Source organism: Pipistrellus hanaki (genome assembly GCF_964339955.1).
Source record: "Pipistrellus hanaki genome assembly, chromosome: 8".
NCBI lineage: Eukaryota > Metazoa > Chordata > Mammalia > Chiroptera > Vespertilionidae > Pipistrellus > Pipistrellus hanaki.
Genome location: NC_140510.1, coordinates 78,303,110 through 78,329,034, shown reverse-complemented (window position 1 = coordinate 78,329,034; position 25,925 = coordinate 78,303,110). Strand labels below are relative to the sequence as shown.

At 36.6% G+C, this 25,925-nt stretch overlaps 1 protein-coding gene across 6 annotated transcripts in view; it reads right to left on the bottom strand.

The window, feature by feature from the left end:
• The window catches only part of CREB1 (cAMP responsive element binding protein 1), a 52,850-nt gene that overhangs the window by 9,259 nt on the left and 17,666 nt on the right, over positions 1-25,925 (bottom strand). For 2 of the 6 annotated variants that reach the window (XM_084892976.1, XM_084892977.1), the window contains exons 2-8: positions 24,668-24,789; positions 17,639-17,785; positions 16,863-16,904; positions 10,376-10,476; positions 7,770-7,912; positions 2,768-2,950; positions 737-887 (exon numbers count right to left, since the gene is read on the bottom strand). In XM_084892976.1, coding sequence (XP_084749102.1) covers positions 737-887; positions 2,768-2,950; positions 7,770-7,912; positions 10,376-10,476; positions 16,863-16,904; positions 17,639-17,785; positions 24,668-24,781 — 881 coding nt within the window. In that variant the 5' untranslated portion in view covers positions 24,782-24,789. Of the gene's footprint in view, positions 1-736; positions 888-2,767; positions 2,951-4,805; positions 4,919-6,702; positions 6,751-7,769; positions 7,913-10,375; positions 10,477-16,862; positions 16,905-17,638; positions 17,786-24,667; positions 24,790-25,925 lie in introns of those variants that run through there. The other 4 variants (XM_084892978.1, XM_084892979.1, XM_084892981.1 and 1 more) reach the window with 3 other exon arrangements.

Below are 25,925 nucleotides of genomic sequence, written 5' to 3'. Positions count from 1 at the left end.
CTGAAAGGTCCCAGGTTCGATTCTGGTCAAGGGCACATGCCTGGGTTGTGGGCTCAATCCCCAGTGGGGGACTTGCAGGGGCAGCTGATTCTCTCTCATCATGGATATTTCTATCTCTCCTTCTCCCTCCCTTCCTTTCTAAAATCAATAGGGACCTAGGGACACACACACACACACACACACACACACACACACACACACACACACACATACATATTAATTGATTTCAGAGAGGAAGGAAAAGGATGAGACAGAAACATCCATGATGAGAGAGAATCATGGATCAGTGGCCTTTTGCACACCCCCTGTTGGGGATCAAGCTATAACCCAAGCATGTGCCCTTGACCAGAATGGAACCCAGGACCCTTCAGTCCCCAGGCTGATGCTCTATCCACTGAGCCAAACCATCTAAGGCAAAAACAAACATTTTTTTTTTTTTTAACAAACTAGCCAGTTGGTTAAAGCATAATGAATATATAGCAAATTGTGCACTAAACCTTTCATGGGGAAATTGCAGAAAAAGAATACTACTTTATGATCAAAGATTAATCCATAATACTGTTAGCCATTTCGTAAGTGCAGTTTATTAAATAAAGAAGTTTTAGCAAGATCCATCAATTCTACCAGAAAAAATTCAGCACCAATATCCTATTGTCAGCAGATGTAAAAGACACACATCTGGAAGAATGTGAAGACGTAGCCGACTTACAACCATCTCAGTAAACAATGTAAGTACCTGTTCTTCATTAGCCGAACCTCTCTCTTCCGCGCGGCTTCTTCAGCAGGCTGTGTGGGGAGCGCGGGGGAGGAAGCCATAACAACGCCAGGGGCGATGGTGCTAGTGGGCGCTGTGCGAATCTGGTACGTCTGCACATCTCCAGAGGCCGCTGGAAAGAAAACGGTGAATGGGCTGTAAGACATGGAAGCACTGTGCCCTGTGAAACTAGGTATGCAATCATCAATCTAAACATACATTTTGGATTAAAGGGGGGGTGGGGGGGGGAGAGAAACATGATTCTGACTAAAATGGTGAAAGAATCAGCATTACTGAGAAGTAATTACTGAGAAATAATTCCCAACTTAATGTATTTATTAGTATAGAGCCTTGGGGGAAGAGGTCTTAACCTACATCTGGTGGATTTTTAATTTATATTTCATTGGAATGCAGTTCTATTCTGTTGTTAACATGCTTACAAACCTTAAGTCTAAAAGGTAAGCAGGGCACAGCTTGGTTCATCTTCCTAGATATAGTCCTCAATGTCTTCCTTTGATATTGGTAAATTCATATTAAAAAATTTCAAGTAGACTCTTGCCACGACATAAAAACGACCATGATTTTTTCATCAAATAGCAAAATAGAAGAAAAAATAAAGCATTATGGTCAACTATTATAAATTTCTAATTGACACAAAACCAAGTATGAAAAAATATACCAAATGATGACAATTATATCATCTGTAAACATCGTTTAATGTATTAGTTATTCTTCTAACTAAATGATCTATTATTTGTGAAAAGAAATATAATCACTACTGGTCAAACTGCTTCTAAAAACAGCTTAGTAATATGCCCTCGTAAGAATAAGGAACCTAACATTATCTGAGAGAATTTGAAGGTCTTTATAAAATTATCCATATTTGTTAATATCAATTAAAATGTGTAGTTTGAGTGGAAAAGATTTATATACTAAACATGTTACCATCTTCAAACTGACGTTCAGAATTCAAATTCACTGACATCCTGCTTTACAATTTTTGAGTACCTGCATGTAAAGTGAAAAGGTGTTTTACTCCCATTAATAAGCAAAATATTACCTTCTTCAACTATTATTTTTTAGTAACAGAATATATTCTGTAAATACATTAGGGCCCTTTAAGTAAATTATGACTCTCTCTAATTGATGTTTTAGAATTATTTAAAAATTATCTTCCATGATGAGGGGATGAGGCACAACTGTCATTACCTAACAGAGGCAAAACATATTATCAATAAAAACATTTTCAGAAACATTTTTTATTTCCTCAATATGCAAATTTCCAATCTGGTATAAACCATGTATTAAAATATTAAAATAAATAGTTTAAAAGAAAAATGATCAACTCTTATCCATAAAAGATTCCTGAAACAAATCGGAAAAACAAAACTAAATTAAATTAAATAGAAAAAAAGCTATTACTATAATTCATCAAGGACTTAACTACTGCTTTTCTACATAGACCAGCAGAGTTACATACCGGTATAAGCTTTTTCAGAATACAATGCTTTCATCAGAAACAAAAAAATGATAATCTTAGATGATGATGATGTAAATTTCTTTTGAATAAAACAGCAGAGAAACAGAAATTTGAATCTCCAGTTTCTTATCAGTACAACTCTCCCATTTGACACAGGAAAAAAAATGAGTCCAGGGAAGCTGAGTCTTATTCCAGGTCACATAGCACATCTGTGCAGAATATAAGCTAGAATCTAGCTTTCCTAACTCCTGATTTTATTGTCTTTCCATTTATCCTACCCCATTTCTCCTATCCCCAAATTCTAGAGGTGTTAAAAATAGAAGTTATATTTTTAAAACTGAAAATAGTTGTTTTTATGCCATGACATTTTGGTCTAACTAGAATAATGGAAGATTTAGTGGAAAATTTATTTATAATGAAGAAAAATTTACATTTCAACAGTGTTTTACAGTATCATACTTACTTTTTCTGAGCTTACAAACTTTCAACCTCTCAAAGAATGTACCATACCTGTGAAATCTGAATTCACTTACCTTGAACAACAACTTGGTTGCTGGGCACTAAGATCTGCTGTCCATCAGTGGTCTGTGCGTACTGCAGAATGGTGGTACCCGGCTGTGTGGCGGCTGCGTTGGTCATGGTTAACGTTTGCAGGCCCTGCACCCCATCGGTACCATTGTTAGCCAGTTGTATTGCTCCTCCCTGGGTAATGGCAACTAAAACCCAATGAATTTTATTGTTACAAGTTTAATTAATACCATATAGGACTTTTCCAACACACTAAATTCAAAGTAATTTGTGAGACATAAACTCGGAGAAACTATAACAGCAAATAACACCGGTAAGAAGGATTTGGTACTCTGAAGTACCTTTCTGCTCAGGAAACCCACAATCAATTTCTGTAATATAAATGCACTCTACGTACCACATTATAATTTATAATAATGCCTGTTAATTTTTTAAAAAGTAGTTAAATGAGAAAACGTAAGAATTCCTTTGGAAGTTTTTTTGGTTTAGAGGAGGTACCATACTTGCTTTATTCTAGCACTACCTACCTAATATTCTGCTTAGTATTGGCTATCTCACTCAATTTCCTGAGGATAGGAAATGTGGTTTTTCTTCTCTACTTACATATTCTTACTGCAATAATGGGCATGTAATAGGCACCCAGTAAATGGTTGTCTTAATACATAATTAATAAAGTAGCTCAGTAGTACCTTCTTTTCTCTAACCTGCTAGCAATACACAACCATAACAAAGTCCACTCAATGAAACCACTGAAATGTCCCACGGAACTTAATTATTAGTCTCTCATGGATTTTAAAATCAGAGCTTAAGATCATCATCTAAAGAAAAATAACTTGATTGCTATTTCTAAGTTACTTATCCACACATTATCATATAGGATTTTTAAAAATATTATTTAGCCGAAACCGGTTTGGCTCAATGGATAGAGCGTCGGCTTGGGGACTGAAGGGACCCGGGTTCGATTCCGGTCAAGGGCAGGTACCTTGGTTGCGGGCACATCCCCAGTAGGGGGTGTGCAAGAGGCAGCTGATCGATGACTCTCTCTCATTGATGTTTCTAACTCTCTATCTCTCTCCCTTCCACTCTGTACAAAATCAATAAAATATATTCAAAATAAATAAAAAAAATAAAAAATAAAAATATTATTTACTAACTAACCACACATCATTCATCTGTTACAAAGTAATCAACTTTGGCTCATGCTATTAGATATTTCACTTTATATAGACAACTAGAGGCCCGAGGCACAAAATTCGTGCCGGGGAAAGGCTCCCTCCCCTCCCCGCCTCTGTGGTGGCCACCAGCCTCTGTCTCAGCGGCTTCACCTGGTCTAATTAGCATATTATGCTTTTATTATTATAGAATTACTATAGATGAATTCACCTTTATGGGAGAGTGCATAAAGTTAATGAAAAGAAACAGATCATTATTTTATTTGGAAGAAGTAATCCTTTGGATGCCAGCATTGAGATAGTTGGATCCTTTTCTAGACTCTCTTCCTGTTTGAGTTCAAGTTTTCCAAAGAGACTAAAAATTAATTACATATAAAATTGCATAACAGATTTTTAACTAAACAAGTCAACATGTCTGACTTAAGCACGCTACTTTTTGTGTGTTAGAAAGGAATTAATTTTTTTAAAAATATATTTTATTGATTTTTTTTTTTGCCCCCCTCCCTAAGGAATTAATTTGGGATTAACTCTCAGCTAGCTCTAGTAACTAATATCCTGAGTCATCCGAATATGGAAAATTGATTATCTATTGTTCAGTCAAGAAATAATAAAAGTTAATGGCTTTCATCTGGTTTACAAATAATAGCTGTAGAAATTAAGATACTGGCAAATACAGCCCATTCACTTTAGCTAATCTTGTAAGTTTTACTTATTTCTGACAATGATAAAAAAAAAATCTGAGATTAATATTGCAAGATAACTTGAAAGAATCAGAAGGTTAAGAGAACCAAGCCACAATTTTTCATGTATAGAGTTTATTAATAAGCAAATTCAATTGTATTTAACACATACAGCTTTCTTGGCTACCTACCCATGAACTCAAGGTGGGAGAAAGAAGTAGAAAACTAGATATCAGGAGATCTGGGGTCTAGTCCAACTTCCATCACTAAACTGTTATTTGAATCTGTTATCTCTTCTGTAAAAATAAAAATATCTGGTTCTAGCCACTAAAGTAAAATTGTTGTAAAAATCAAATGAGATAATGTATATGAAAGTACTCTGAAAACTGAAGTCTGATTCTACCAAACATGGTTTTTCTCAATATTTATTATACAATAATTATTTCTTAATTATTCCAAAAGGATTTCAGATAGCTTTCAATAAAACTAAATTCATTAAAACAAGAAGAAAAAGATAAAAGTTAAGTGACTGATGTGTCTCTAGGTGTAAATAATAACCCTACCAGAAAATCTAGATGGAAAGAATGTAATTAAACATACACTTAGCTGAGATTCTCAGTAGCCAAAATAAAAAGGAAAACAATCTGTTATAGTTTTGTTCAGTGAAACAAAAAATTCAAGTTCAAAATGATAAACACATGTTTTCTAACTAAAAATAGAATCTTTCAAGACTTTATTACCAGAGACAGTGAACCAAGTATGAAATTACTAACAGTATTAATAAAAACCATAACCAATTTATGGAAGGAACAAAAATTGGCGCAGCCACTGGGAAAGGCAACTGGGAAGGATTCAACAATTCTACTCCTTGGATGCTACTTCACCAAGACATTACAACATATATAAGAATGTTCATATAGCATTATTTGAAACACTAGAGATGTTCTGTATGTTCATCAGTATGTGTGTGTGGGAGACTGTTTAAATAAATATTATATTTATACAATAAAATACAATATAGCTGTTAAAGACACAATACACATAACTAGTGTATATAATGTCTATATAAATAATGCAGTTCTCACTTGTATAAAAATACATGATAACATGTGTCTGTATAAATAGAAAGAAAAAGAATGAAATAATATATACCAAATTTTTACTACCGGGAAGGGGTGAAAAAGAATTTTACTTCTTATTAATAATCTGAACCTATACCACTTGATTTTCACAACCATGTGTTCGTTTTATAAGTTAAGAAATACAAATAAATGTTGTGTATGTAAGTAGGCATTATATTGGTTCTTAATGACAATCAAGAACATAACATTATGTCAGTTCCATCAAGGCCATGTGTGTATATATACACTCAGAATAAGAAAGTTAATGATTAAGATTTAAAAACCTTTAAAAACTAGTAATCTCAGTTGCTGGAGGAGAGCAGTTTGCCCAATTAAACATAAACATTGACTTTTCTGAACTTTGCTTTCCTATTTGAGATTCCGATGTCCCTTTTTCCTAAAGAGCATGCTTCCAAGTTCAAGCCGGACTTGCTTCACTAAGCAAACCACCGTCACTCAGAGGGGCATGCTCTCTCCCCCAGGCGTGCTCAAGCAGGAAAAAAACAAAGGTCATGGCCGAGGCCGGTGTGGCTCAGTGGATAGAGCATCGGTCTGCAGACTGAAAGGTCCCAGGTTCGATTCCGGTCAAGGGCATGTACATTGGTTGCGGGCACAACCCCAGTGGGGAGTGTGCAGGAGGCAGCTGGTCGATGTCTCTCTCTCATCGACGTTTCTAGCTCTCTATCCCTCTCCTTTCCTCTCTGTGGAAAATCAATAAAAGTATACTTCAAAAAAAAATTATTTTTTTAAAAAAAATAAAGGTCATGTTTCTATGTCTTAGAACACATATCTTAAATAACACAAATTATCTGGTTATAAGGTTAAGAAATACACACATACATGTACATAGATAGTACCTGTTTATCTCTGCCAACAAAGAACTTAGAAAGGAAAAAGATAACTGAACTCTCATTAAATTTACAGAGTGGATAATAAACTTAGTAAAAAATGCCTTCCTTCTACTTACTATGAAAAGTTTCAGCTTTGAGAGAGCTAAAAAGTCTGCTACTTGCAAATTTGTTGTTAATCCAGCTGAAATGCAAACCAAGTTTGAGTTATAACTGGAAAACTATTAACTTGGAGTCAAACTTTTATACATATTCCTGACATAGGTTTCCCCAGGGTATTAGGAAACTAATGCAGGAAAGGAGTTTCAAAGTGTACATTTAATTTATAATTAAGGAAGGTATTGGAAAAAAACAACAGGCAGTACTGAAGTTAATGAACAAATCAAAAGGAAAATATAATCAATATGAGGCACATTAGGAGACAAAAAGATACGAGGGGGGGAAAAAAAGAACAAAAAAGTACCACTCACACAAATGCCTTTGATCAAACAAAAGCAGAACTCAAAAAATTACTTTATACTATTATACTATTTAGGTAAAAGATAAGTATTATAACAGAAATGGAAACTTTGAATTTTGCAGAAGAAACTTTTGCTTTTTATAAGCCAAAAGGATGTAATTCAGCAACCCTTATGCTTCCATTATCATACTTCACTACACTTCCTTTCATATTAAAAGAAATATCCCCACCGCGGTGTCTCAGTGGTCGAGCGCCAACCTATGAACCAGGAGGCCACAATTTAGTTCGATTTCATTCAGGGCACAAGCCTGGGTGTGGGCTCGATCCCCTGTAGGGGGCACGCAGGAGGCAGTTGATCAGTGATTCTCTCTAATCATTGATGTTTCTATCTCTCCCTCTTCCTTCCTCTCAGAAATGAATAAAAATGTATTTAAAAAAAATTAAAAAACCTGAAGTAGTGGTTCAAAAAGCTTCTAAGACTCTCCATGCATCGGCATCAAACATAGGGCCATCGAAAGGGCTTACATACTTGAGCAATCCAAATTAAAACCCTGAAGAAAAGAAAATACTGCCGTTACAGAACTTAGCGTATTAAACAGTAAAGGAAATATAATGACAACGAGACTGAGAAAAGAATTGGCATTTTTATTTTTATAATTCCTTAAAGGAAAATGCAGACATTAGTTTTTCATCTCACTTTCCAAAACAGAAATATCTGTTACTCACTATACTGTCCACTGCTAGTCTGGTAGATCGGCGTTGGCACCGTTACGGTGGTGATGGCGGGAGCTGAAGTCTCCTCTTCAGACTTCTCTTCCTCAATTCTCGGCACTCCTGGTGCATCAGAAGATAAGTCATTCAAAATTTTCCTAGAAAAATAGAGAATTATATTAATTAAAATAAAAGTGACATTTAGTAGTATTAGCTAAATACATTAATAGGAAAAGGTCAGAAAACTGGGAAGCAGCAACTAGTGCAGTGGTTCTCAACCATTCTAATGCTGCGACCCTTTAATACAGTTCCTCATATTGTGTGGCGCCCAACCATATGTGGGGTCGAGGCATTAGAATGGTTGAGAACCATTTTTTTTTTTTATAAAAATATAAAAATTTATAAGAATAAACTAAAGCCCCGTTTGTCTCAGTGGATAGAGTGTCGGCCTGTGGACTGAGGGATCCCAGGTTCGATTCCAGTCGGGGGCACATGCTTGGATTACGGGCTCGATCCCCAATGGGGGACATACAGGAGGCAGCTGATCGATGATTCTCATCATTGATGTTTCTGTCCCTCTCTCCCTCTCCCTCCCTCTGTGAGGTCAATAAAAATATATTAAAAAAAAGAATAAACTAAAAAAGGATCAGGGATCTATATGTCAAAATGAAACCATATAAGGACCAGATAAACACAGATGAATTTTTCTCCCCCCCCCCCCCCAATATATTTTTATTTATTTCAGAGAGGAAGGGAAAGAGAGATAGAAACATCGACGATGAGAGAGAATCATGATGAGCAAGAATCATGGATTGGCTGCCTCCTGCGTTGCCCCCCACTGGGGATGGAGCCTGCAACTTGGGCATGTGCCCTTAACTGGAATTTAACCTTTAGTCCGCAGGCAGATGCTCTATCCACTGAGACAAACCAGCTAGGGCCAGATTAATTTTTCTTAAACCTGAATGTAAACATTGTGATTCAAAAATCTGGGTATAAAAGGAGATTAATAAAAATAATTAATGAAATTAAAAATCATTTTGTGTGACAAAGAATATAAAAAATTAAGTCAAGAGATATCATCAATACTAGGAGAAAATGTTTACATATATTACATACAAAAGGGCCAATTAAACATTGATGGGGGTGAAATATCAAAGCCATGAGAAAACAGACACTCATACACTAATGCTGCGAGTATAAAATCAGATTAACCATTATGGAAGGAATTTGGCAACATCTAACAAAACTGTATGTTTACATAGCAATCTCCAAGGGATTTACCCTTAAGAAATACTTCCAACAGCATGAAAATATGTATGCATAGGGTATTCATGGTAGTACTGTTTGTAACAGCATATACCAGAAACAATCCGTATGCCCACACATAGGAGAATGGTTGAGTAATTATGGTTCATCCCAATAGTGGATACACATGGTATTTTAGTATATGAAAGTGAAATATGAAAATATGCATGTTATCTCCCTGTCTGTTCGAGAAAGAGGGAAGGGGGGGGGGCAGAGTTTGATGAAATTAGCATCAACTGGAGATGGTTGAGGAAAAAAAGTGTAGAAGAAGCAGGGACCGGTTTGGCTCAGTGGATAGAGCGTCGGCCTGCGGACTGAAAGGTCCCGGGTTCGATTCCGGTCAAGGGCATGTACCTTGGTTGTGGGCACATCCCCAGTGGGGGGTGTGCAAGAGGCAGCTGGTCGATGTTTCTCTCTCATCGACGTTTCTAACTCTCTGTCCCTCTCAATTCTCTCTGTGTAAAATCAATAAAATATATATTTTAAAAAAAAAAGTGTAGAAGAAATGAGTGAGCAGGGACACTTCTGAGTATATGTATATATTTTTTGGTACAATTCTAACTTTCAGAATCATGCTAATGTTTCACATATTCAGAACAAATGAAAATAATATCAACAAGGATGGTGAAAGTCTAAAAATGGAATATAAACAAAAACGAATTTTACCATATTTCAAATTAATAACATAATGACAAAAGAGAGGAAAAAACCTAACCCAAGTAATTTTTGACATCTTAAATTTCCAATAAACCAGTCTGCATTAATCCCAGTTTGGAGAGGGTGCAGGCTGGACTGAGGGACACCCACCCTCCTGTGCACGAATTTCGTGCACCGGGCCTCTAGTCCGGTTTGGTCCATTGTGGAGGCAAGGCATGGACCAGGTAACTTCTCTAACTGATTATTAAAACTATTATAAGGTGCCCCTAAAATTAGGGGTTATCAGCAAAGCATCGCCTTGAAACAACTATTAACAGTTATCTGCCAAGTACCATCGCACATGTATTGCTAAGTAGATGAATAGTACAGTGTCAGAAGTGATATGTAACTAAAAAATACTATAACCTTATTAAGTATATTTCCAACTTTTAAACAGAAAAGCAGTAGCCAGCATAATCTACAAAAACAGAAGCAGAAAAAAAAAATATCAGTGTTTATCCAGGGCTGTTCAGAGTAAGAAGTGCACTTATTCTGTACGATAAGCTTCCAATTTCTTTTACTCACGATGAAGGAAAGTAAGCTCCTGGGTCCTGAGTGAGCAGCTAATTGTTTTCCTTATATCTCTGATTTTAAGTTCTTTTGACGATTAAATTCCATACCTGTACGAAGGCCTCCTTGAAAGAATCTCTCTTCGTTTTTGGGAATCAGTTACACTATCCACTGACTCCTGTGAATCTTCACTTTCTGCAATAGTTGAAATCTGAAAATAAAGAACTTTATCTTGATAATCAAATTTCATTCCCATAAAATATTTATGAATTTCAAGAAAAAGTCAAATAAAAAAGGATATACATAAGCCTATACATGCTTCAGTAGATTAATAAAATCCCTTTTTATGAGAGACCTCCACGATCACTTTCCCCTCCCATTTACTTATTCTATAGAAGTCGGAAGACCTAAAAAAATCGTCAAAACCACACTTTTGTGATATCCAAATTCAGTTTAATCTCTTCCAGGACTTCATGTAATCAATCCTGAATGCATCGATAGTACCTGTCAGTCGTTAGAAACAGTTTACCAAGTAAAATAAAGTGTCTGACATGAAGGTAAGCAAAAGTGACTAAATATTTGGTCATATAAGTCTATATAGTGACTTTACCAATACTTTCCTTTAACTACTGTGTAAATACTTATAAATATATTTGTAAGTGTACAAATAAGATTGGTGACACCCCAATAAATTCCAGATGGCTAAGTAGTAAATTAGGAAGAAGCTCTGTTACATATAAATATGGTTCAAAATTGGTAATCTACAATTTTTATTAAGCAAACTCAAGCACAAAGAAGAAACTCACCCAGCCACAAAGCTAGGAAGGAGTGGAGTCACTGTCAGTACCTGTCCTCTCAGTTTTAGACATCCTTACTGGCACCCAAATCCTATTGGTTCCAATCTCAAACCAGTTTTTTTCAGGAGCAGCAACCCACGGGTGTTTTGAGACCACTTTCAGACTAGAAGTTCATTCACCTCGGCAAGCTTTCTGTCAGATTTATGCTGCCAAGTTTCCCTGTCTGCTCCAACAGGAGCCTCCTGCTCTCTCCTGAACTAGGTGTGCATGATGCTGTCAGAGTGAGATTGAGATTTAAACAGGGCTAAAGGGTCTACATGGGTTAGCTCTCGGTCAGAATTTATGGCAATAACAGTAAGAAAAAACATATTCAGAGGAACCAGAGAAATCCCTAAGGTACTATGTACATCAAGCATGTCAAACTCAAAGGCTAACACAGATCAAATAAACAAGGTTTAAGTTTATATGGGCCACAAAAAGCAAAAGCTTCAATTTTCATAAAAATGAAGGTGTATTTTGATAGAGATATGCTCAATACAAAGGGCTGAAATAAATGAGTTATCGTTGACATAAAATAATAGAATATTTAATAAAAGTTAATATTTTTTCTTGAACATTAATTTACCAGACACTGAATAACAGCACAAATCAATAAGTGTATCTCAAATAGGCCTATTTTTCTTGTTCTCCAAAAGCAAAACAGTTCCTGGTGTGCACTCCAAACAAGTCAGTCCAAGACTAATGACGTAACAATCGGCTGCTAAAATGTTCGCTGCTTAGTATTAGTGGAGAGAAATGGTGCGCCTGTGCGTAAAGCGTGTAAGGGAAATGAATGCAACACTACATAGCAATCAGTCATTAGCGTATGTTGTCGTTCATTACTAATAATTATGTATAACAGGATATTGTGAAAATTAAGTTACAAAATTTTTATTAAAATGTTTCTTACATACCGTTATATTGGCTAGGCTGCAAAAATATTCGTTGTGGGCTGCGAGTTTAACATGCTTTCTGTACAAGGTCTGAGCCTAAGAGTTAGAGTGCAGGCACTCTTTTTGACAGGGCTTTGTGATATGCACTCACTTTAAAATGTCAGTATAGTCCTTAAGACCTAAAATATAACAGGAACATCTAAGGAATCCAGAAATGACAGACAAAAAGATGGGCAAGGCTGAATTTACTGTGATTCTCTGTGGAGTAATAACACTACAGTTACTGCCAAAGGAGCACACAGAACAATTTCTCACTAATCTGGACCTGCTGTAACTAGCCCACTCAGTGTAGTCTGCACAGACTTTCTCACAGAGGTAGAGCAGATGAGGAGCTGTGAAAGGCCTTAACAGGTCAGAGCTTCAAGGAATAACAAGTGTTTACCTTCACTAATATTTCTCAGAATCTTAGGTCCTCTATTATTCTTTCTGCCTTGTTTGACTCTCATCCTTACAACCTTTTCTTAAGGATATACAGTGACTTAGGCACACTCTCCCAGGTTGAACGTCATGAAAACAACTTCAAAACATGTTACGTAAGCCACCCACATGACAAGTTTCAAAATGAAATAAATTAATGTTATTTTTTTATGTAGCCTTTAATTTTTCAAACTCAGTGGATCTACTGCTCTTAGTAGGAGGAAAAAAACAACTCTTCCTCTGATCTAAAATATTTTGTAAATTCAGACAAAAGGAATTAACTTACCATATTGTAATTATTTAGAACTATGAGGCCAATTTCTACGAATTATCTACCCAAAATAAACAAACAAACAAACAAACAAAAACAAAAACATCCAGTGGACCCACTTTCTGAGACTAATAAAAATCATATCAAAAAGTCCTTTTTAACCCTGGCTGGCTTGGCTCAGTGGATAGAGCATCAGCCTGCTGATTAAGGGTCCCAGGTTTGATTCCAGCCAAGGGCACATGCCTGGGTTGTGGGCTCAATCCCCAGTGGGGGTCATGCAGGAGGCAGCCGATCAATGATTCTCTCTCATTATTGATGTTTCTCTCTCTCTCCTTCCTTCCTCTCTGAAATCAATAAATTTTTTTTTTTAAAAGTCCTTTTTATGTGCCCTTGCTGGTGTAGTCAGTTGTTTGGGCATTGTCCCATGTACCTTAAGGTTCATTTCCCAGTCAGAACACATGCCCAGGTTGTGGGCTCAATCCCTGGTGGGGGGACATGCAGGAGGGAGCCAATTGATGTTCTGCATTCACATCGATGTTTCTTTCTCTCTCCCTTCCTATCTCTCTAGAAATAAATAAAAATAGTTTTAAAAATCCTTTTTATAAATAAAAACTTGAGGTTGAGTGCACGAAATTCAGGCAGGGTGGTGGTGTATGTGTCCCTCACCCATCCTGTACCCTCTCCAATCTGGGACATCCCTCTTACAATCCAGGATTGCTGGCTCCCAACCGCTTGCCTGCCTCCCTCCTGATTGCCCTTAACTATCCTCCCCTGCAGGCCATCTTGTGGTGGCTATCTTGTGTTCACATGGGGACAGCCATCTTGTGTGTTGGAGTGGTGGTCAATTTGCATATTACCCTTTTATTAGATAGTATTAGTAATTATAGTTTAATATACTTAATAGGCTATTAAAAATAATCATGAAAAATTACATCCCAATTTTAAATATAGACTACTTCATTCCAATGATAGACCACCTCCGTTGAGCCTCATCCTCTGTCATCCCACTTGTAAACCCCTTCTAGAGCTCCTTAAATAAATTTTTAACCTTCGCCACTTATAAGTCAACTAGAGGCCCGGTGCAAGAAACTCATGCACAGGGGAGCGGGGGTGTCCCTCAGCTCAGCCTGCACCCTCTCCAATTTGGGACATCCCTCTCACAATCCGGGAATACTGGCTCTAAAACACTCTGACTGACAGCCCCCTAACTGTTCCCCTGCTGGCATCATCATCCCCAGCTGCCCTCCCCTACCAGCCTGATGGTCCTCAACTGCCTTCCCCTGCGGAGCTGAGGGGACTGGAGGACTTTGGCTGGATGCGATGGGCTGAGGGGACTGGGTGCCACCATCTTGTGGCCATGGGTGATGCCATCTTTGTGAGGATGTGACAGTCAATTAGCATATTCTCTATTGGCTGTGGATGGCACCATTTGTTGTATTTCTCAACTCTCTTTTACTTTGTTAAAAACTTTTACCTCCTATTGATATGGAGGGGAAAACTTCCTATTCTGATTTTTTTTTTTAATTTTAAAATAAAATATCAGTGAAAATCAAAGCACTGATAATATTAGATGCTTTCTCAGACTATACATAGTCTGAGAAAACTATACATAGTCTGAGAAACTTAAACACTTTTCCTGGGGAGGGTTCCCACTCATGGCTTAGGCAGTTTTTTATTCAGTGGATCAAGATGTTTAATAATAATCTAGAACAATAGCTTCCAAGCACTTTTGATCTACAGATCTCCCTTATAAATAAGAAAAATTTACATAAGCATATATTTCTTATTTGTAAATTTTACATATAAAACAATATTTTAAAGAGATAGAGCAAGTATAAATATTAAAGTGTATCTGTAAATTTCTTAAATCATTTCATTTTTTAATAGTGAATGATTTGCTTTAATGTGCTTTGTCAAAAATCATTTAATAATTTGTAACAGTGACTCAAAAAATATGATTCTAAGCTTGGGCTTTTGAAATATGATTTAAAATCTGCTATTGTTAAAAAAAGAGACCCCTTGAGATGTAGTTATAAAATAAGTGAATTTTTGGCTGCACTTAACAATGAGGACGCCACTGTTAACTTCTATTCATTTATGTCACTCCCATAATATGTGAGATTTAACTCTTATGTATACATAAGGTAAAGTTAGGGTACCAATGTCAAGTAATAAATGAAATATCACTACAGCTTAGTTTATGATATTCTTAGATTAAAAAGTATAAACAGAAGTCCTAATATGTTATTCTCACACCTGAGAAATGTGCCTTGTATATTTTGGAAATGCTGTTCTAGAATAATACTATTCTCCCATCTAGAAGTTTGAGAAACCATTTCTCTACTGTTGGATCACCTCTTTTGATGTAAACTACTTCCTAGTTATTAATACTACTTACTGTTAACCAGCTGAAGTGACCATTAAAATGTAATAGATTCTCCATGGTTTAGGCCCTTTTTAAAAAATACTATATTTATGTCTCTGTTCCTAGAATTCAGGCTTTCAATTATAGGCATAACGCACCTTAATGGAAAAAAAAACACGTATTCTTGAAAAGATGAATCCATTTCCACAGTTAATGGCCTATGACCCCCAGGCCTAAACTATTGTTATTGTTGTTGTTACAAAATAAAGATTAAAAATAAGAATAAACAAATATCGCATATTATTACCAAAAACTGTAATTTTAACAATTTTGTGGGTATAAATTTGGTAATTTTTTGATGTTCTTTATAGAAAGGTCTCCTACTATTAAGTGAAAAAGAAAAGTATTAATGTGAGCCTTGGAATCTTTCTACTATTATCAAGAAGAAGATATGAGCAGGGAATTGGTAATGGCATAGTATGGAGAATGTAAGATAACATTAATGAAATAAAAACAGAGGCAAAGTATAAGAGACTGTAATCCATCTTCTGTGATTCCATAGAAATATCAAATTCTTCCATTTTTAACTGGGCAATACTGACTCCTACTTGGTAAAAAATTCCCTTCCAGGTATCTTCCAGTATGGAAATTCCCACAATTTGACAATTTCTCCGGAAAACACCCTTTTCCCCCACTAAGTGTTCCAGCAAGCCCAAAACACAGGATATAATGAAGCGGGGGTGGGGGCTGGGAGGTGGGGGCGTTAATAGCAGCTCAATACACAAAAGTATAACATGGCAGACAAGATCTAACAAGTCCTTTCAACATCAACAGAATGCTCCCAGGACAAAGGAGGCACTTCTCCCCTCCACAAACACCCATCAGTCTGGCTACCATGCCCAAGGAAAACCCAGAGCTCACCCACAAGAAGACAACGAGGATAGTAATGAGGAATCAAAGCTACTCCATATAATAATGACTGAAGAAAAATAGGCAATTGTTTGGTCTGATTTTTTTTTTTTTTTTTAATGGGAAGGGGGTGGGAGATGAGGAATAGGAAGCAGTCTAACAGAAAGGAGTTAAAAGTTGCTTAAAAGACCTTAACCGGTTTGGCTCAGTGGATAGAGCATCGGCCTGCGGACTTAAGGGTCCCAGGTTCGATTCCAGTCAAGGGCATGTACCTTGGTTGTGGCACATAACCAGTATGGAGTGTGTAGGAGACAGCTGATTGATGTTTCTCTCTCTCTATCCCTCTCCCTTCCTCCCTGTAAAAAAAAATCAATAAAATAAACGGTATATGTTTTAAAAAAAACCAAAAACTTGCTTAACTGGCTGGGATCACCTGATAAAAGGCATACCTGGTCTCTGTCTGAAAATCAATGGAAAAAATGTCCTCGGTGAGGATTAAAAGAAGAAAAAAAGAGAAAAAAAAGTAAGGCATACCTAGTTCATCACATGGAACAATATTTTAGCAATTATCCCTAATTATAAATTGGTTACTTCAGGAGATAATAAGACCTTCCTTCCTTTGAAAACAATGCTGGGTTACAATTTGGAGGAAGGCAGAAAAGACATAGAGGGAAATTAAGCTACAGACTAAGAGTTGGATAGGTAACAAGTTTGGCTAGACTTATAAGATCTCTAAGATTTTTATTCCAAGCTGAACCCCATGTTTACAGAGGACAAAGACAAAGAAAAATTTCTCACCTTCCTTTCTAAAAATAGTTCTCTCCAAATCTAGGACCTAGGACTCACCTGAGTTCCGGAGAAAAGTCTTTTTAAGTCCTTACAGGAAGACTGTGAAGCAAAAAATATGAAATGGGAGGCTGGGGTTATGGCCTACTTGAATGAATGTTCAAGTTTTTTGTTTTTTTTTTCCTTCAATAAGCTCACCACAAAGATTGTACGTATACTGCTCTAAGTTTTCCCTACAATTGAGTAGTCACCTTCAGAGGTCTACATGCCTCTATTTCCTTTGGATCCAACTCAAAGAAACAATCTCTCTAAAGAATGAGATAATGTGTAGTATAATCCCTGATTCTTAAGGTGCACTTTCTGAAATATCATTATTTCAAAGTTATATTCTGTAACTTAGAACCCTAAACATAGCTGGTATTACAAATGCTTTATGTAATCTCTAAATTAAAATAATATCTTAGGTAAGGTTAGTAGTTAATTTTAGGCAAGGGTTTATTTTTTTAGTTGCATGTTTAGAAAATAGTTATAAAGGTATTAATTTTATTTCTCAATTTTCCTTGAGGCTCATGAGCCTTACAGTCTCTCCCAAACATTTTCATTTTATCCCATGTACTTATTAAAGGTTTCCCCCAATCAATTCTCTTTCTTCTATAGCTTAAGAAAGTCTTTTTCATCTATGTCTATTCTTGGGTATATGCAGCATATTCCTTTCTTGTGAAGTGAAATAAATTCTGAACTACATAATGCCCCTATTTTCATAACTAATGAAAGAAGAGAGATATGACTATAAATCACAGTTATAAAAATAGATGCAGAACTTTTTATACACATACCTGAACTGTCTGGACTTGTGGAGACTGAATAACTGATGGCTGGGCCGCCTGAATAACGCCATGGACTTGAACTGTCTGCCCATTGGGCAGCTGTACTAACGTGACGGTGGGAGCAGATGATGTCGCGTGAGCTGCTGGCATAGATACCTATTGTGTTGAACATGGAAAAAAAATCACCATCACAGATACCTTCTTGGGAGTACTCATGTATGAAAGAAACTAATGATTAAATTTAATATTATTAAAAAATAAAAAGACTTCAAATACCACCCCCAGCCCCACTTTTTAACTCCTCCCAAATGACAAAAACCAAAATACTATTTTAATGTAATATCAAAATATATAATAGACTTCCTTTAAAAACTAAATACAGTACTACTTTATTTGTATGGGGCTTTTTATTTTCCCACTTGCTTTCATACCCAATTTCTCATTTTACTCTTGAAAAATATCAAGCCTGGGTGATCAGGATTATATCTATTTTAGAAACAGATCAAGCGCTCAAAGATTAAGTAATTTACCGAAAGTCAAGCAATATCTTAGACTTAAACATAAAAGTCTTCTTAATGTCACGTATTAAATAAACCACATTCTCAAGTATAATTGCTTTCAAGCTTGGGTAAAACTTAGCTACTAGTCTATAATAAATACACATTTTATAATACACAGCATAGTTTTACCTTAAACTAATTACAAGTATGCCTTTCTTTAATGAGAAAGTATTAATAGTAATAATAATCTAAAAATTTCTACTACCCTCCCAAATAAATCACTAAACTGGTAATAGATATTTTAAGGATTTATTTTCTTCTTGTAGGAATAAATGAGCAGAGTTTAGAAAATATAAGAGAAACCATTTCCCCCCTTGAGGCACAAAAGAAGGCACTATTAATCAGTCAATATGTAAGAACAAAGGGCTCTTATGCGATGTCTATCAGATGGTACTTAAGTATTCATATGCTAGCTCAAATTTGGGGGTAGGAATTTTACTTGCTCATTTGGTAAACAGTTACTGGGGGTCTATATGCCAAGAACAATGTTAGAACTGAAACTACAAAAATGAGAAAGATATAGATTGGGGTATGTGTGTGAAGAAATGGGGAAAAGGACACAAATAAATATAATTCAGTGAAATAATGAGTTTTGCAAAGATAAAAATCAACACATTGAGAGCTATCCTATCCCACCTAAGAGAGGAGGCTACCAGGGAAGAATATAAATTTGAAACAAAGAAAACAAGTTAGGCATGTTGCTAGAAGCACAGAATTCCAGGCAGAGAGACTAGCCTTGGCAAAAGCAGAGAAACGGCACGATCTGTAGATAGCAGAGAGAAATGACAAGCAGTCAGTACCATTGGAGACGTGTTTTACTCTAAAATGTAGAAAGTAAGGAGATTAAATATCAGGCAGGCAGGAGTGAATATGCTAGTCATGAAAACTCTTATATATGTCATATTAAAGAACTTGCACTTTATCTTGAGGAGATTGGGAAAGATAATTGAAGGGTTTTGAACTCCTGAACATATGGTGAGGTTTGCTAAATTTTAGATAGATCTCTCTTGTGTGGTGTGAAAAATATTTATGTTACAGGAAGAAAAAAGTGAAGGCTAGGAGACCAATTGAGAAAGCCTAAAAAGTTTCAGAGAGATGATGAAGGCAGAAATAAGGTACTAGATGTGGTAGGGATGGGAATGAGAAAAGCAATTTAATAAAAATTCAGGAGGCAGACCAGTAAGGGCTTTATGAATGAGGTTGATCCATATGAAATGAATGAAAGATAATCCATATATTTCATATTTGGGTAAGAAATGGTAGACTCTGCTATCAACTGAACCAAGAAGTAAGGAGAAACTTTTGGGTGGTTGGGGTGGTGGTGGAAGATGAAAGAATTGATCTGATATTTGACTGTGACACTTGTGGAGATCTCTATTGAAGGTAGAGGTTAAACCCATATTTGGACAGTTAGAAGTCCTTGATAATTAGTCATTTTTCTCTCTTTTTCAGTTTTATCTGGTTCTCAAAATGTGGTCCATGGACTACCCCTCCATTAGCTACATAGGGACGTGTTTATAAACACTCATGGACCCAAAGATACGTTTCCCTATACTGAACCACAATCTTGTTATTCATAATAATTCAATTCCATATGAAAGCTCTTCTAATATTTGAATTATGTTTTCTTCTGACTATTCTCTAGGGCGAATATAACATGCTAAGTAACTCAGTGAATAATTTCTTTTCTACCTTGACCATTCTACATAATGGCTCCTCTCATTTTAAGTTTATAAAATATAGACACACAAAAATTTAAGACACTTATATTCCTACCACTCAGAGCTAACCACTTTTTATAATTTTGCTGTAGATCTAGGTGATTTTAAGAAACATATACACTCAATTTTTATAATACATTATCATGGAATCTACTTTATCATATGAATCCACTATAAATATTTTTCCCATTCCATTAACAGTCTCCTTTGTTTTAATGGCTGCATAATACTTAAAGTATATAATTTATTCAATAAATTACTTATTATTATATTTAGGTTATATATATTATTGATTTCAGAGAGGGAGAGGGAAAAATAGAAACATCAATTCTGAGAGAAAAATCACTGATTGGCTATTGGCTGCCTCCTGCACATCCCCTAATGGAGATCAAGCCCACAACCCCAGTCACATGCCCTTGACCAGAATCAAAACCAGGATCCTTAAGTCCGCAGGCTGATGCTCTATCCACTGAGCAAAACCAGCTAGGGACATATTTAGGTTTTCAAATTTGTTTATTTCAAGAAGCTACAACAATTACCCTTATATCCAACTCTTAAGTTCATAAAAATTTACATTCTCATAATAAAAACCAACAATATATCCCTTTTCAAATTCTAAAAATAAAATAAGACATCTCATTATTGTTTTAGATTTTCTCCCTTCATTAGTTAGGCTGAAATGTTTTTTCCTGTTCACTGATCTTGGATTTCACTATTTTATTATATTTTTCTAGTATTAAAGACTGACAATAAATACTGGCCGGAGTGACTCAGTTGGTTTGGAGTCGTCCCGTGCACAGAAAGGTTGCTGGTTCCATTCCTGGTCAGGGCACACACCTAGGTTGTGGCTCAATCCTCAGCAGGGAATGTGCAGAAGGCAGCAGATCAATGTTTTGTTCTCACATCAATGTTTCTCTCTCTCCCTCTCTCTTCCGCTCTCTCTCAAACTCAATTTAAAAATCTTAAAAAAAATAAAATAAAAACAACTAACAATGGAAACAAAAGCAGATATTAGAATGACAAGAGGAAATTATATTGACAATGTATGATGTATGTACAGACTTGGATGAGCAAGTGAAAACAACTGTAATTAGGGATAAAAAGAACAAAAATATATATAAATGGGAATTAGCTTTTCTAAAACTCAAATATCATGCCACTCTGTTTTCAAAAGTCTTAAGTGCTAGAGGACTGTTTGGTAAGAATGACATATTCAACAGGTGTGTAATAATTTTGCTCCTTCCTGAATCTCCAATTAAATCTCGTTAAACTGATTTTGTTTTTACAGGCATAATCATGCAAGCATGACAATGGAAAAGAATAAGAAATCTGGAGACTGGCCCTAGCTGATTTGGCTCAGCGGTTGGAGCATCGGTCTGTGGATTGAAGGGTGGCAGGTACATACCTCATTTGCAAGCTGGATCTCCAGCCCAGTCAGGTGGGGTGGGGATGGGCAACCAATCAATGTGTCTCTCACACATCAATGTTTCTCTCTCTCTGTCTCTCCTCTCCCTTCCACTCTCTCTGAAAAATCAATGGAAAAAAATACCCTCAGATGAGGATTAAAAAAAAAAAAAGAAATTTTAAGGCTGGAAAGCAGATGGATGAATGGTATTAAACTTAGAAGGCCTCAGAAAGGTGGAGATAGGGAAAGCATAGTCTGCTCCATAAAATCCTTAAGGGCTCGGGATCTAAGACACGCTGGAAGGTGGAGTGAAAGGAGAGGCTAAGGATAAGGAAGGCTGTTTCAGAAGCAATTGAATCCCCTCCTCCCCCTGTGGAGAGAACTAAGGTACCCCATGCTGCCAGAGAAGCGGAGATTTCCTGGATAGAGTGTCTCTAGACTTGACTGCCTAACAGCGGGCACTGCTGAAGGTGGAGGACTAAACCTCAGTCTTCTCTCACTTGGCTCGTAGACCTTCAGCATACAAGCAGAGTATTAGTGAAGCTTTCTCTGGGGAATCTGACCAATGTCAAGGGGCAGAAAAAAGACCTAAAATATACTGCCAGTCACCCTAAGTGAAGCTCACAACTTATCATGATAAGCCCCAAACATATCCACAGAGCTTCCAATGGAGCTTTTTGGTTTCCTACTTTTAAATCTGAACAGAAAATCACAAAACACATTCTAATATAAAAGATGAAGAGCAGAACAAATGGAAGGGAGAAAAAGCTATAAAGAAAAATCTAAGTGCAGAGGTGAAAACTTAAAATAAAATCTAATTAATATTCTGATATAAGAAAAAATATTGCCTCTGTGAAACATAAACAGGATGCTATTAAAACACAAAAGGACTATTCAGAGAACAAAAGGAACTCTTAGAAACATGACAGTAGAAATTAAAAAACTCAACAGATGGGTTAGAATGTGTGTTTGAGGAAATCTCTCAGAAAACAGAACAAAGCGATATAAAACAGGAAAGAGATGAGAAAATTAGAAAAACAGTTCTATAGGTATAACATCTGTAATACAAGGATCCTAGAGAGAAAAAGCCATCAACCAAATAATTTAAAAAATTGAAAGCACGAATTCCCACTACAAAAGGGCCCACTGAATACATAGGACAATGGATGAAAAATTGTCCAAATCAAGGTCCTAATAACCAATTAATGAAATAATGAAGCACTAGGAACAGAGATGAGATTTTTTAAGATACCAGAGTTACAAAATAAGAAATGCATTTAGTCTTTCAAACAGCAACACTAGAAGTTGACTTGTTTTCAAAATTTGAAAGAAAAATGATTTCTTTACCAAGAATTCTTTACCCAAACTTGCTTAAGAAACCACTGGAAATCATGTTTTACTATCTAATTAGTAAGAACATGAACTTCTCAAGAAAGTCAGTAGGGAAAAGGAATTTCCAGAATGACATCAGGCCAGAAAGAATAGTGTGATGTGAGAGAGAGAGACATGTTAAGCGCTGTCACCATCAAGATCCCCGGTGGCACTGTATCTTCTTACTAGAGGGCCAAATGCTTGGACGAGCCCAGATTGTTGTGTGTGCATGTTTTCCAACCATGTACTGACAAAGCCCTGGTACTCCTGGTTTGTGCCTGCACCTGCCTCAGATGAGTACATTTACTTCATCCTCAAGTGTCTTCTATTCCTCAAGGCCGGAAGTGGGTCTGGGTGCTTTCAGAAGACAGATCAACCCAATTATATTCCTGCTGGAAGTCCAATTTTGGCCCACATTTTAACTCAGTGTGGTAACCATCTATGGTTAGCCCTCTATCTCCCAAGACACTATTCCTGCTCAGTGAGTCCTCTGGGAAAGCTTTAGGATTCTTTGGGAAGCTGAGGTAGGATATCCCGGAGCCTCTACCAGGATTGTTTTCTTCCGGAGACTTCACATATCATCCTCTTACCTAGCATATTTATTTTTGCTATTTAGTGTTTATATTAGCAATCTTTCTCATATATGTTCAAACAGTTAATAAAATAAACTATTTAAGAAAAAACATCTAAGAACAAAAAATAAGAATGAGAGAATACCACCTTAGAGACAGACTTTCAGACAAAGATAAAATGAAAGAATCATGGCCCTGACTGGTTTGGCTCAGTGGATAGAGAGTCAGTCTGTGGACTGAAGGGTTCCAGGTTTGAATTAGGTCAAGGGGTCAAGGGCATGTGCCTTGGTTGCAGGCACATCCCGGGGGGGTGCAGGAAGCAGCTGATTGATGTTTCTCTCTCATCAATGTTTCTAACTTTCTATCCCTCTCCCTTCACCTTTCTATCCCTCTCCCTTCCTCTGTAAAAAATCAATAATATATATATATATTTTTAAGAAGAATCATGAATTATATTAAACAGCCGAAACTGGTTTGGCTCAGTGGATAGAGCGTTGGCCTGCGGACTGAAAGGTCCCAGGTTCAATTCCGGTCAGGGGCATGTACCTTGGTTGCGGTCACATTCCCAGTGGGGGGTGTGCAGGAGGCAGCTGATTGATGATTCTCTCTCATCGATGTTTCTGACTCTCTATTCCTCTCTCTTCCTCTCTGTAAAAAATCAATAAAATATATATTTAAAAAAAATAAAATAAAATATACAGAAAACAAAATCTATCATCCTTGAAATTTACTTGTGTGTCAATTTATTTACTTATCCTATATTTTTAGTTTAAGCACATATAAACTTAGCCTTTCAGATTATCTGTGTTCCTATGTCCCAAAATAAATTTGCGTGATATGAAAAAAAAGTTCTGTTTTCTTCCCTTGTTTAAGAGAGACAATCTGCCAGGACCGGTTTGGCTCAGTGGATAAAGCGTCGGCCTGCGGACTAAAAGGTCCTGGGTTCGATTCCGGTCAAGGGCATGTACCTTGGTTGCTGGCACATCCCCAGTAGGGGGTGTGCAAGAGGCAGCTGATCGATGATTCTCTCTCATCGATGTTTCTAACTCTCTATCCCTCTCTCTTCCTCTCTGTGAAAAATCAATAAAATATATTAAAAAAGAAAAAAAAGAAAAACTTAAAAAAAAAAAAAAGAGAGACAATCTGCCCACTAGTTAAAATGTGATTTTCTGAATCATGTTGTTACAAACAGGGAATCAGTGTTTAACAAATCACTTTTTTTTCCTGATATGGAACTGAATTAATACTATCATTTCTAAAATTAGTCTAATACTAAAATAGGAATTGTGATATTCTAAGAATACCTGTGCTCATTCTATGCATATCTCTAATAAAAACGAAATTCTCTTGTCTGAAACATATTCCTCTCAGACGAGAAGCAACTTGGGATCTCTCCATCTATTTAATACCTGGGCTAGTGTGGCAATCTGTGGCTGGGCTTGAACGGTCATTTGCTGGTTTTCAGCTTCTGTTACGGCGGCATCTCCACTCTGCTGGTTCTCTGCTCCAGATTCCATGGTCATTTAGCCACCTACAATAACATGGAGGAGTGTTACAAGCACTACAGCGCTTTGTGCTTCTGTGACTTCAAAGGCAAATTTCAAGTTAATCGGTATTATGTGGTGGTTAGGTTAGCAAATACACTCACAAATCCAGTTAAAATATAATGTAGCTTAGTTATTATAAAACTTGTCCACATTTGCTGAGCTGTAAATGTTTCAGTACCTTCAAAAAAGAAAAACACTTTTTCCTTGCCATTTCTTCCCAATGAGATTATTCTAACTAGATTATTCCTTCTCCCATGAATCTCCCCTACTGACAAGGGGAGGGAAGGAGCAAAGCTGTAACTTTTCAAACTGTACCAATCAGGTATGAAGAGAGAGCAGAGAGAAGTGAGCTGATGATAGGGCCTATGAGATACTGGCTTCATGATACCTCCTAGAAGAGTATTCCCTCCTATTATAGGCGGGGGGGGGGGGGGGGGGGGGGGGGGGGGGGGGGAGAGACAGAAAAATTATAAGCTACTTGGAGAGGGTCTTTTACTCATTACATAGCTCTCACTGTAACTGCTATTATAGTTGTTAAATAGTTTAATAGTCCCTTCACTTAATTTTCAGAGAAGATAAAGCAGTTTTCCCTTTCCATCTTAGAAGCCTTCAAGAAATGTATGAATAGGGCTGTATCACTTTACACGGTAACGATAGTAGATATTTAGAAGTTAGGTTAGTAAACATCCCAATAAATGCCAAATGAGCACTTCCATGACATTTAAAATAAGAGAATGTGCTCTGCAATATAGTTCTGATAACTGTTGGAGGAAGGATAACTTTTCTAATAAGAAAACTGGTAGGAGCAAAGTTTTATTTTTGAAATACCTTTGATTGTTGATAGTATTACAGATATCTCCCATCTCCCCCCCCTTTACCTCCTCTCCCCAGTTCCTCACCACTCCTCCCCCAGGTCTTCACTTCCCTATTGCCCGTGCCCATGGGCTATGCATATAAGTGTATGTTCTTTGATTATCTCTTCCCCCACTACCACATCAAGGCATGTCAGTCTGTCCCATGCCTCCATGCTTTGGGTCTTATTTTGTTGGTCAATTCATTTTGTTCATTAGATTCCATAAAAAAGTGAGATCATGTGATATTTGTCTTTCTCTGATTGGCT